The sequence below is a fragment of the Amia ocellicauda genome, chromosome 22, assembly GCF_036373705.1.
Source record: "Amia ocellicauda isolate fAmiCal2 chromosome 22, fAmiCal2.hap1, whole genome shotgun sequence".
In the NCBI taxonomy this organism is placed as follows: domain Eukaryota; kingdom Metazoa; phylum Chordata; class Actinopteri; order Amiiformes; family Amiidae; genus Amia; species Amia ocellicauda.
The window spans coordinates 8,889,611-8,900,847 of NC_089871.1; the positions used below are offsets into that span (position 1 = coordinate 8,889,611).

Consider the following 11,237-nt stretch of genomic DNA (forward strand, 5'->3'; position numbering starts at 1 on the left):
ACTCAGTAACATACAGACGAAGTATCTTCATACTTAAGATGTATACTTGGATGCTATTCTCACTGTATGATCAGTTAACAACAACAACGATAATTTATACTAATAAACTATAACTTCTTAAATGCCAAAATGCTCAGCCCTCTTTTAGCACAGCGTTTAAACCCTGTAATTCACTGTGAAGAATGCTTCCTCTGCATTTAGGTTGCATAACAGAACTGCTCTGAAGTGGCAACAATTTCGACACAGTAACCAGATCAACGCGCATTAAGTTTGCAATATTTTCCACTAAACGCGTTTCCAAAAGCCTGCGACCTAGACCCGCCCACTTTCCCGGGGATGCTTGATTGACGTCGCTCCTGACCAACCAGCGGGCGTGTTTCAACCAAGATGGCCGCCTGACGCTATGTCGCCGGGTCACTCCTGCAGATCAAAGTGCAAAAAGCGGCTCTGTTTACACTACACAATATCTGGGCAACTCGAGCTGAGCTCCCAGCTGATAACGACAACTCCGATAAAGGTCGTGCATTCTCCAGCCAGAACCAGACCCGTGTCGCTGCAGCCCAAGGACTATCAAAGGAGCTGAAGAGAATTGAATTATTGAGGTAACTGTACATATAATATAGATGTATTTCACTTCCGTTGAACTGATTAGCTCAACTTCCACATAAGTATATTTTTAAACGCTGCCTCACTTTAGTGCATCAGGAGGTGTTTTATCACAGGCCGAATCCTGTTCTTTATATTTGTATACGTATTTCATAATAACACGGTGTCACTCTGCTGTCGTTGCATTGTTGGTTTTTGAACTAATTGAAATTTAGATGGATAGATAGTCCCGCCGTGCGCTGGTGCGGGATGAGTTATTGCTGCCGAGGCATCAGATGCCGTTTTTACTGTGCGAGGTGTGAACTGCTATGCTATGGATGTGAAGTTGTGTGTAATGCAGTGTGTGTAATGTGTGATGTGTGTGCTGTGCACGGCGCATTGACACATGTGACACATGCCTGGTCGTGAGGCTGGTTTGGCTGCCCCCACCCCAGCTGTCTTGCTTGCCACTGTGTGTGTGATTACAGGCCCGAGCTGTGCATTGTCAACACCGCGCCCGTTGCTGTTGTGGTGGCTGTCCGGCCAGGTTATTGGCATCTGTATTTTCCCTTCTACTTCGAAGATCCGTTAAACATGAATGTATAGTCTCTTTTAACACATGCTTTGCTAACTTTATAATAATCATAATTGTAATTGCACCACCGCTCCTGTGTTTGAACGACGTGTCCTTTAAATCGGCGTGTTTTACATAACGGTAGGAACACACCCACCCCTCGGTGCAACTGCTGCACAATATAGGCTGCAGGTGATTGGCGGAGAACCCGGAAGTCGTGTCTGCAGCCGGGCGTTGCTGTTTAGGTGTGTGTGTGTGTGTGTGTGTGTGTGTGTGTGTGTGTGTGTGTGTGTGTGTGTGTGTGTGTGTGTGTGATGAATAAATGATAAATGAGGTATCTTTAAAAACGTGGTCAGCAAGAACACAGGGTCGGTGTGTATCCGATATGTCCTGTAATATACTCTCCCCAATGAGAGGGCGATCGCCGGTGACACTTTTTTTGTGTATTGTTGTGTACCACACTTTGTCTTATGATATAAAAATATCACTCTTGGGGGCAGTTTCACTGTATGAGGATAATACTGACAAAAATACAATGTACCACTACTACACATATACACTAACCTATATATATCATGAACAATGTAATTTGCAGATATCTTTTAATGATTTAGAGAGATCTTGAAATATTTGCAGATATCTTTAAATGAATTAATGATATCTCTAAATGGTAATTTGGCTTGCCATAGAATAGTCTGTTGCAGACTATTCGATTAAGTAGGAGACGTACCATCAACTAAGGGGATCTTTCTTTCTCTCCCTCTCCTCGATTTAAATCCTTTCTTTTGGCTTATTCTTAATTGTAACGTCCCCTCTCAACGGGTTAGTGGAGTATTTCAAAGGACCTCATTGTCACCTTAATCACCTCAGCCATCCAAGTAGTAGACAACTGTTCATCCTCTTTCTCTTGCTGTGTTTAATTATAAATATTTCCTGTGTCATGCTGGGTCAGGGGTAATGAGGGGAGGAAGGGGCTCGCCGTTGTTGACCCTGTGGTCTCCATTCTCCCCCTCCCAGCATGTCCCGCGAGAAGCAGGCAGTGGACCGAGCCAGGACGGCCTTCAAAACCGGGAGGTCGAAGCCCCTGGAGTTCAGAGTTCGGCAGCTGAAGGCCCTGCAGAGGTTCATCACGGAGAGAGAGAAGGAGATCGCCGAGGCACTGAAGAAGGACCTCAACAAGGTGACGAGGTTGGACAAAGCACCCTGTCTACTACTGAGATTTTACAGACAGCGTGACTGCGTTTACAAATACATATGAGTTCCTTTGAAACAATGTACCTTTATAATCGATCAAAGATGTTTCTTTTAGATTAATGTGAAATCCAGAGGTCCCTGTCCCCAAAAGCAGCGGAAAGGATGCAGTCATTGCACTGTTTTTACTTCTTGAGTTTAGATGTATCACTTGTTTGTATTCAAGGAAAGCGAGTCTCACAAAGGAGTCCCACTACACAGATAGGTAATCCTTTGAGATTAGTAACGAATTGTGAATTGACTGTCTGGCCAGCCCTGGGAACTCTCTTGTTCCTGCTTGCAGTGCATTGTGGGTTGACTGCTACTGCTCAGGAGTAAAGCCATAGAGCTGAGCTGCACTAGGCTGCCCTGTTGCACTGAAGCCAGTGGCTGCTGATCATATTTGCTCAGGGAATTGGATGTCCGGAGCAGGGATAATGGTAATCCAGTACTGGGTTTTCTGGGGTCTTTAGAGCTGTGAATGCTAACTCTGTGTGTGTGTGTGTGTGTGTGCGCAGAGCCAGTTTGACACCCCAATGTATGAGCTGCTGGGCCTGGAGGGGGAAATCTCTCTGTCCCTGGAGAAGCTGGCAGAGTGGGCGGCGCCACGGCACGTGGAGAAGACGCTTCTCACCATCTCCGACCAGGTGTACATCCAACCCGAGCCCCTGGGCGTGGTGCTGATCATCGGGGCCTGGAACTACCCTCTGGCCGTCACCATCCAGCCCCTGATTGGGGCCATCGCCGCCGGTACGTACAGGACACCGACCGGACGGCTTTTATACTTAATTCCCCATTCAATTCCAGTGTGGCATTCAAATCGGCATGAGAAACGGTCTGGTTCACCTTTAATTTACAGCACCAGATCATACCATTATATAAGCAGGTTGTTGTAGGCGCTATCAGTCCTTCTCGGGGTGAAGTCTATTATTCTTCTACTCTCAAGGTCTAGGGCGGTGATGAAAGACGGGGACGAGGTGAGTGCAGAGCTCGTCTCGCTGGTGATTGGTGCCAGGGCTGTGCACTGGGCTCTTGAGACGGGGGGGAAGGTCATTCACTTGTGAACACATGTACACACTCTCTGTGCTCTTCTTGGGGTATAAGGGGCTGGTTTTCTGTTTTTATTGATTACTTTGTGTCTCTGATTGGTTTTTGGTAGTAAATTCTACACTCTGTCGAACTGAAAGTGTTGGGACAATTTATCATTATTATGATTTAATATCTCCTTTAACCAAGAGGCTACAAGTGCAACACAAGCCATCTAAGTGCTCTCTTCTCTGGATTGCGTTGCTCTCTGTAGGGGGCAAAGTGCAAAGGCCGATTGTAGGACTGCAGAGGAGTTGGCAGACCTCCCAGCCCTGACCCCAGGGATCTTGGGTTATTTAACCCTTTGTGCGGAGGGCTACGATGGTGATAGTTTGCACTCCTTCCCTCTGTGTGTGTCTGCGTGTGCGTGCCGTGGCCCGGTAGCCCCCCCTCCCCCCATCTGCAGACCTCTCGCCTAGCGCTCAGTGTTGAGAGGGGTTACTGCAGTTCAGTGGGTCACAGGGCAGCGCCGGTGCGACCTTGTCCGGTAGACCGAGCAGAGAGCAGGGATTGCAGAGTCACGATTTTAAAGAGACAGTGCCTCGATTTTTACCTTTATTTTTGAAAATGGGAGAGACCACGGCATTAACAGCTGAGACAAATAAATAATATAGATGAAGAGAAACGTGTGTAAATGTGCCTTTTATTCCTCCTTAAATGTTACGGCTTTTAATCTAGGTGACGTGACCTGACTAAGCAAACTACACCACTGTGAGGAAATCAGCCCAGCTTGGTTTAACCCTGATAATCCACCGGCACTCCCAGTGATAAGTGTGAGGGAACATGCTTTAGGCGTGACAGCACATGAGAAACACAATCCTCAGTGGGACGGCAGGCTGGTAATCCAGTGAGTCCTAGGCCCCCCAGTCCTCTGACACCCCCTTTGATATCTTGTACACCTTTTTAATTGAACCTGCCTCGATGTGTCCTGACACCACAGACACACCCAGCTGTGTGAAGGGAAGATTGAGATCCGCCTGCAGCTGTACAGTACACGTATGTAACGCACATAAATTCAGTGTCGGCACAGATCGGTGCTTCAGTCTGGACAGTATATCTCTCCCATTACAATTCTCTTAACCCCTCTCTCTCCCTCATGCCCCCCCCAGGTAATGCCGCTGTGGTGAAGCCGTCGGAGGTCAGCGTTCACACAGCCAGGGTGATGGAGGATTTCCTGCCCCTATACCTGGACAAGGTAAAGCCCCCCCCACCCCCAGACCCTGCCAGTTACAGTGTGGGTGTTGCTCAGCTCTGTGCATTTGTGGCCTCTTTCACTGGTGTATTGTTGTGTATTATAGTCTGTGTGTCTAGCTGTGCGTGTCTGTGATTCTTGCACTGCCGTGTATAACTGCGTTTTGCTCTCGTCAAAATAGAATAATCTCTCTCCATGCATCTTTGCCTTCTTCACTGGCTTGACCAAAACTATTAACCTGTGTCTGTGTGTGTGTGTGTCCGGTGGTGTGCGTCTCTGTGTGTCACCCTGCTGTGTGTCCCTGCAGGAGCTGTACCCAGTGGTGACGGGGGGGGTGCCGGAGACGCAGGAGCTCCTGAGGCAGCGCTTCGACCACATCTTCTACACGGGGAACAGCGCGGTGGGCCGACTGGTGATGGAGGCGGCTGCCCGCCACCTGACTCCCGTCACCCTGGAGCTGGGCGGCAAGAGCCCCTGTTACATCAGCCCCGACTGCGACCTCAGCATCGCCTGCCGGTCAGACAGCTTGGGGTGGAGCCGGGGGGGTATCAAAGGGATATTATTCAGAAGGCTACAGAGATTTAAGAACATGAGAAGAACATAAGAAAGTGTCCAATCGAGAGGAAGCCATTCGCCCCATCATACTTGTTTAGTGTCCATTAATAACTAATTGATCCAAGGATCCTATCCAGTCTATTTTTGATTGTTCCCAAATTTTCAGCTTCAACCACATCGCTGGGGAGTTTGTTCCAGATTGTGACACCTCTCTGTATGAAGAAGTGTCTCCTGTTTTCTGTCTTGAATGCCTTGAAGCCCAATTTCCATTTGTGTCCCCGGGTGCGTGTGTCCCTGCTGATCTGGAAAAGCTCCTGTGGTTTGATGTGGTCGATGCCTTTCATGATTTTGAAGACTTGAATCAAGTCCCCACGTAGTCTCCTCTGTTCCAGGGTGAAAAGGTTCAGTTCCTCAGTCTCTCAGTAGGACTTTCCCTTCAGACCTGGAATAAGTCTGGTTGCTCTCCTCTGAACTGCCTCTAGAGCAGCGATATCTTTCTTGAAGTGTGGAGCCCAGAACTGTACATTGTGGACATTTTTGTTACCTGCATGTAATATCTTGCACTTGTCCACATTGAATTTTATCTGCCAGGTGTCGGCCCACAACTGAATATTATTATTAGATATTATTATTATCTATCTTTGAATATCTTGTGCTGCCGAGATTGTATTGAGCCACCTATTTTAGTATCATCTGTAAATTTCACAAGTTTACTAACTATCCCAGAGTCCAGATCATTAATATAGATTAGAAACAGCACAGGCCCTAATACTGATCCCTGTGGATCTCCACTAACAACCTCACTCCAGTTAGAAGCGACTCCTCTAATCGACACCCTCTGTTTCCTAGACATCAACCAGTTCATAATCCATCTGCTTACATTACCCTGAATGCCTTAGAGGATCAGTCTTTGGTGTGGAACCTTATCAAGACTATGTCGTTCCCAGACTAGGATTGATCACCACGCCCCACCCCAGACCTTCCTGACTGCCTGCTTTCCTCTCCTCTCACCCTCCCTCTGCAGCCGGATCACCTGGGGCAAGTTCACCAACTGCGGACAGACCTGCATCGCCCCCGACTATATCCTGTGCGACCCCAGCATCCAGGACCGGGTGGTGGACGAGATCAGGAAGTCCATCAAGGTGTGGAGCTCTGCCTCACTGCCGCCGATCTGCCCAATTCTGATGCGTTGTTGATAAGGGAATCGATGCCGGGGGAAGGGAAGGGGAGACGGAGGGAGGTGTGACGATGTCTCTCTCTGTTTGTCGGCAGGAATTCTACGGTGCCGACCCCAAAACCTCGCCCGACTACGGCCGGATTATCAACCAGCGCCACTTCGGCAGGGTGATGTCGTTGCTGGACGGCTGCACGGTGGCGCTGGGGGGGGAGAGCGACGAGTCCCAGTGCTACATCGGTATGGCATCCTTTGGAATCCCTGACCGTTATTGTGTGCGATATATTTGCACCAAAACTCAGTATAAAGAGTGGCAAACAGTCACGGCCACACACGGAGCTGCTGTCAATACTTTGCCAGGCTTTTAACTCTTTCAAATGAAACTAATGAAACTCTCTGCAGTAGGAGAGTCTCGTCCAGCTCTGCTTGTGTCGTACCCCTCCATCCCAGGTCCACCCTCTAACCGCAATCTGTGATCCCCCCCCCCAGCCCCCACTGTCCTCAGGGACGTGTCCCCCGATGCCAAAGTGATGCAGGAGGAGATCTTCGGGCCAGTGCTGCCCATCCTGAGCGTGAGCAGCGCGGATGAGGCGATCCACTTCATCAACGAGCGGGAGAAGCCCCTGGCGCTGTACGTCTTCTCCGCCGACAACAAGGTAACGCACCGCTTACACACTGCTACACACAGCTCTACACAGCCACACTGCAACACTTCACACTACCACACACACCAGCACTCTGTTACAGACTGCTGCACCGCTATGCTGGCATTATAAACTCTTTCACACCTGTGCACCGTGCTCTGCGGGTCTCTGTGCCATCTCGCTCTATCACCCCTGCTCTGTGTTACAGCTCATTAAACACATGATCGCAGAGACGTCGAGCGGGGGGGTGACAGCCAACGACTGCCTGCTGCACTACTCCGTCAGCGCTCTGCCCTTCGGGGGTGTGGGTAAGCCAGGGCGCTCCCTCACACATTATGGGGTGTGGGGTGGTCAGGGATGCATCTGCCCAGGGTCTGTGAGTACCTCTGACTCGGGGATGTCTGGTTAAGCCAAACTATTTTAGTACACAATTTAATTTATTAAGCAGATTGTTACATCAACTAAATCATTAAATTAAACAAGAAAAGGTTGAAGAATTTCAGTGCCTTTAAACACATTTATATTCTCCATCTGTTTAAAATTATTAATTAGCTCTCATTAGGGCAAATTACTAGTTCAGTGGAGTCCCTGAGAGCAGCACAGTGCGGCCCTGGGACCAGTGCATTGAAACACAAGTCAAAACGTTGTGGGCCGCAGTCTGAGCTCTGCCGCCCCCTGCAGGTAACAGCGGGATGGGCTGCTACCACGGCAAGCACAGCTTTGACCAGCTGAGCCACCTGCGCGCCTGCCTCATCAAGTCCCTGGGCATGGAGAGCATGAACAAGGTGCGCTACCCCCCCATCACCGCCGAGAAGCTGCGCTGGGCCCGTTTTTTCATCCTCAAACGGGTCAACCTGGGCCGCGTGGGCCGGCTGGCACTGGTGGCCGTCCTGGCGGTGCTGGCCGCCGTCGTTCTTCAGGTAAGGACCAGAGAACCCTCTATGTCTCCCTTGGAACAGGAGGCCTGTTCTGTCGGGCTTTGTTGTGATTGTTCATCAGTTGTTCTCTACGAAATCTATCTGAGATTTGACAAACTGAACCACAATTCAGGGAGATATTTGCCACCACAAACGCCAAACCACCGCACTGAGGGAGATGTTTGTCTTCCCTTAGATGGGGGAATAGCGTAGCGAACGTGTTGATTTCCTAAATTACAGATTATATCTGTTCCTTGATTGATGCCGGGGGGTTTCTGATCACACAGTGGCTTCTCTCACCTGTGAGGGTTGCCAAGCCTTTGTGACCAGAGGCATCTCATTGGTGGGTTTGCTCCACTGCTCACCTGCACAGAGACCCTGTGTGGTTTGAGCACCGCAGTCCCGAGCGGGGAGATCGGATTGAGGGCTGACAACAGCCTTCAGTCGGACAGCCTGTGATTGAGAGCACCGGCTCAGCGAAGGCAGTAATGACAGGGAGAGGCTGCCATCACTCCTCCCCTGCGGCAGGCTGAGCCCTGAGGCCGGGTAGAGGGAAGCGCAGAGATGACAGAGTCGGCAGCACTAAGGAGCACAGATGCACCCGACTCACCGACCAGCCTGGCAGAGCTGGCGTATCTAATTGTGCCCCCCGGCCCTGCCCCCACTGGTGCTGTTTCCCAGCCTCCTCCAGTCCCGTCTCTGGGAGCTAGTTCCTTGGTGGGGGGGTGTCAGCCACAGAGCTCAAGTTGATCAATATGTTCTTTAATTATTTTTTAAAGCTGGATGTCAATATTAACAGGTTTGCCCTTTATTTTCTAACTGTGTGTGTGTGTGTGTGTGTGTGTGTGTGTGTGTGTGTGTGTGTGTGTGTGTGTGTGTGTGTGTGCGTACACTCTGTCTTGCAGAGGTTCCTGCAGTGAGGGCGAGCTGAGGGGCGCCGGGTCTCTCCCTGGGGTTTCTGGCCGACCCGGCGCTGCGTGGCGAGAGCCCAGCGTGGCGCTGCCTGACAGATCCCGCAGCTCCGCACTGCTGACGGCTCCTAGATGAAGGAAATCAAACCCACTTTTATGATTTTACTAACCTGCAAATAGACGAAGACTCTTTCAGTTAATTAGGAGAGGGTAATTAGCCCGGCCGCGTTGAGCACTACTTACTGCTTCTCTTAGAAAATGATGGTTTGACGCTGCGTTTCCCATTAATATTGAATGCACTGGCTTAGGTAGAATGTGTTGAGACCAAACCTAGACCTGCAGGTTTTTTATTTGTTTTATACCATTTTAAATGAAAAATAACCTTTAATTTCCATTATAGCACAAATGGAAAGAGTTCTAACGTTTAGAGTTCTAACGTTATCTGGTGCTTTGTCGCGCGTGTCCATCGCCGCCAGGAACAGAGCGTTTAATGAAGGATTGTAATAGAATCTAAATATGATGACTGTGGAACAAATGAAGGCCGCGTCCGTGTGTTCGGACGTGGCACCTCCCATCCCTGGATCCAGCCAAGACCATTTCAAGAGCCCGACATTTCCTCATTTTAAATCAGCGTTTTTAAAAGTGGCCTCAATCGTCCACGAACATTTCAGAAGGTCTCTGGTGCAGCTGAGCGAATGCAATATGGGGATATAGCGACCGTGGTGCCGCGTAGTCCAGGGGTTCTGGTGCACGGTCATTCGCGGTGCAGCTGCCTCAGTCCCGGTCCCAGGGGTGCGGGTCCTTATCCACTTAAATGCCTGATCACTTTAATTGCATCACAGCTTCGTCTTAATTGGTCCGTTGGGCGGCCTGCTGGGGGGCGATGATGGGATCTATATTAGGGGAAATTACTGGAAAAGAGAAGCTGTGATCTTTTGGTAGATTTGTTTATTTTTTTTGCCTTCTAGATCTTTAAAAACCTGCTTCAGATTCAGATGGATCTAGGAGCAGCTGAATGTTATTTCGGAACAGCACTTTTTGTTTTTAAGAAATGTATATTTTTTTATGTTGGGAAAAAAAGGTTCATATCACTTGCTAAACATGCATTTGTGTTTGTCAGAGTGTAAGATGTGGCATAAAGGCAACACATAACCTTTAACAGTAACTATAATATATATAATTAACCACTGCATCTAAAATCCTGAGCAAATTCCACTGAAATATATATTCTTAAAGCTTCTGTTCTCTATCCTAGTGAAATATATACTTTTTATTATCTCTTAGATGTATTAAAACATGTTTATTCCATATTCAATCCATGTTCAATGAAGGAAAAGATCAGAGCATTAATATCGGACTGTGGACAGGTCTTCCTTTCCTGTAATTCTCACTGTATCCTAATAAACAGAACGACTGACTGACAGTGCCATCGCTCCTGTGCTTCCTTCCCACTGGGACCAGTTTCTCTCCCTTATTCAGCACCGGCTCATCTCCACTCATATATATACGGCTGCTATCTATGAAGATGACCTCTGCAAATGACTCTTCTGTGGCTACGTGCTTGTGTAATTATGAAAAATCTGTGCTTTTGGACAGTCATGTCATGATCTTCACCTTGAGTCGCCCACTCACTCCGCAGTGACTCCAGAGATGTCCATACCAGTGCTGCTTGACTCCAGGGAATGTCGTTGCCTCTTCCGAGGGCATACGTGTCCACAGTCTCGCTTCCAGGGTCAACACCGGGCTTGTCATGCACTCTGCGCTGCTACACACACATTCATTTTTAAATCAATACACGGCTGTCCTGTGGGAGTCTTTATTGCGCTGCGCATGAGATCTTTGCAGCTCCAAGAAATACCATAATTCATCAACAACAGCTACAGTTTAAAAGTGCGTGTCACAGTACTTTTGATATCGGTGAAAGTTTATAATTGGACTCTAGTGATATGGTTTAGGTTAGCAGTAGTATCAGTTATCAGCTATCGTAGGTAAAAGTCCTGTAGCACCCCAGGGTGGCTATATTTGGCTTATTAATATATAGGTGAGGCGGAGGGGCTCTGCTTCAATCCATATATGAATTTCCCCTTATAATAATGCACAAAAGAAATGACCAGTACCAGACCAAGGCAATAGTAAGGCAATTAACACAAAAGCCATATAGTGTGACATGAAAGTAAACCTGTAACAGATATACTGTGCCTAAATGTCAAACGAAACACAGTGACCTGATCCTTGACCTGTGAGTCTCAGACATTATCTTAAACGGCCTACTTGTAAAGTCAATAATAAAAATAATAAAGAAAAATGCTGTGGAGGTGTTATTCTTGCTAATAAACCCAAACAAAGATATGTCTCCACAGACCTTTCCA

The 11,237-nt window shown here is 48.3% G+C and overlaps 1 protein-coding gene across 1 annotated transcript; it reads left to right on the forward strand.

The window, feature by feature from the left end:
• Positions 1-416: 416 nt before the first annotated feature.
• Positions 417-10,291, forward strand: LOC136717945 (aldehyde dehydrogenase family 3 member A2). The gene is made up of 11 exons (XM_066695527.1): positions 417-602; positions 2,177-2,339; positions 2,908-3,139; positions 4,585-4,670; positions 4,975-5,183; positions 6,247-6,364; positions 6,495-6,636; positions 6,886-7,052; positions 7,249-7,348; positions 7,722-7,960; positions 8,863-10,291. The coding sequence occupies exons 2-11, from the start codon at positions 2,178-2,180 to the stop codon at positions 8,875-8,877; spliced, it is 1,470 nt and encodes a 489-aa protein (XP_066551624.1). The 5' UTR covers positions 417-602; position 2,177; the 3' UTR covers positions 8,878-10,291.
• Positions 10,292-11,237: the final 946 nt, after the last annotated feature.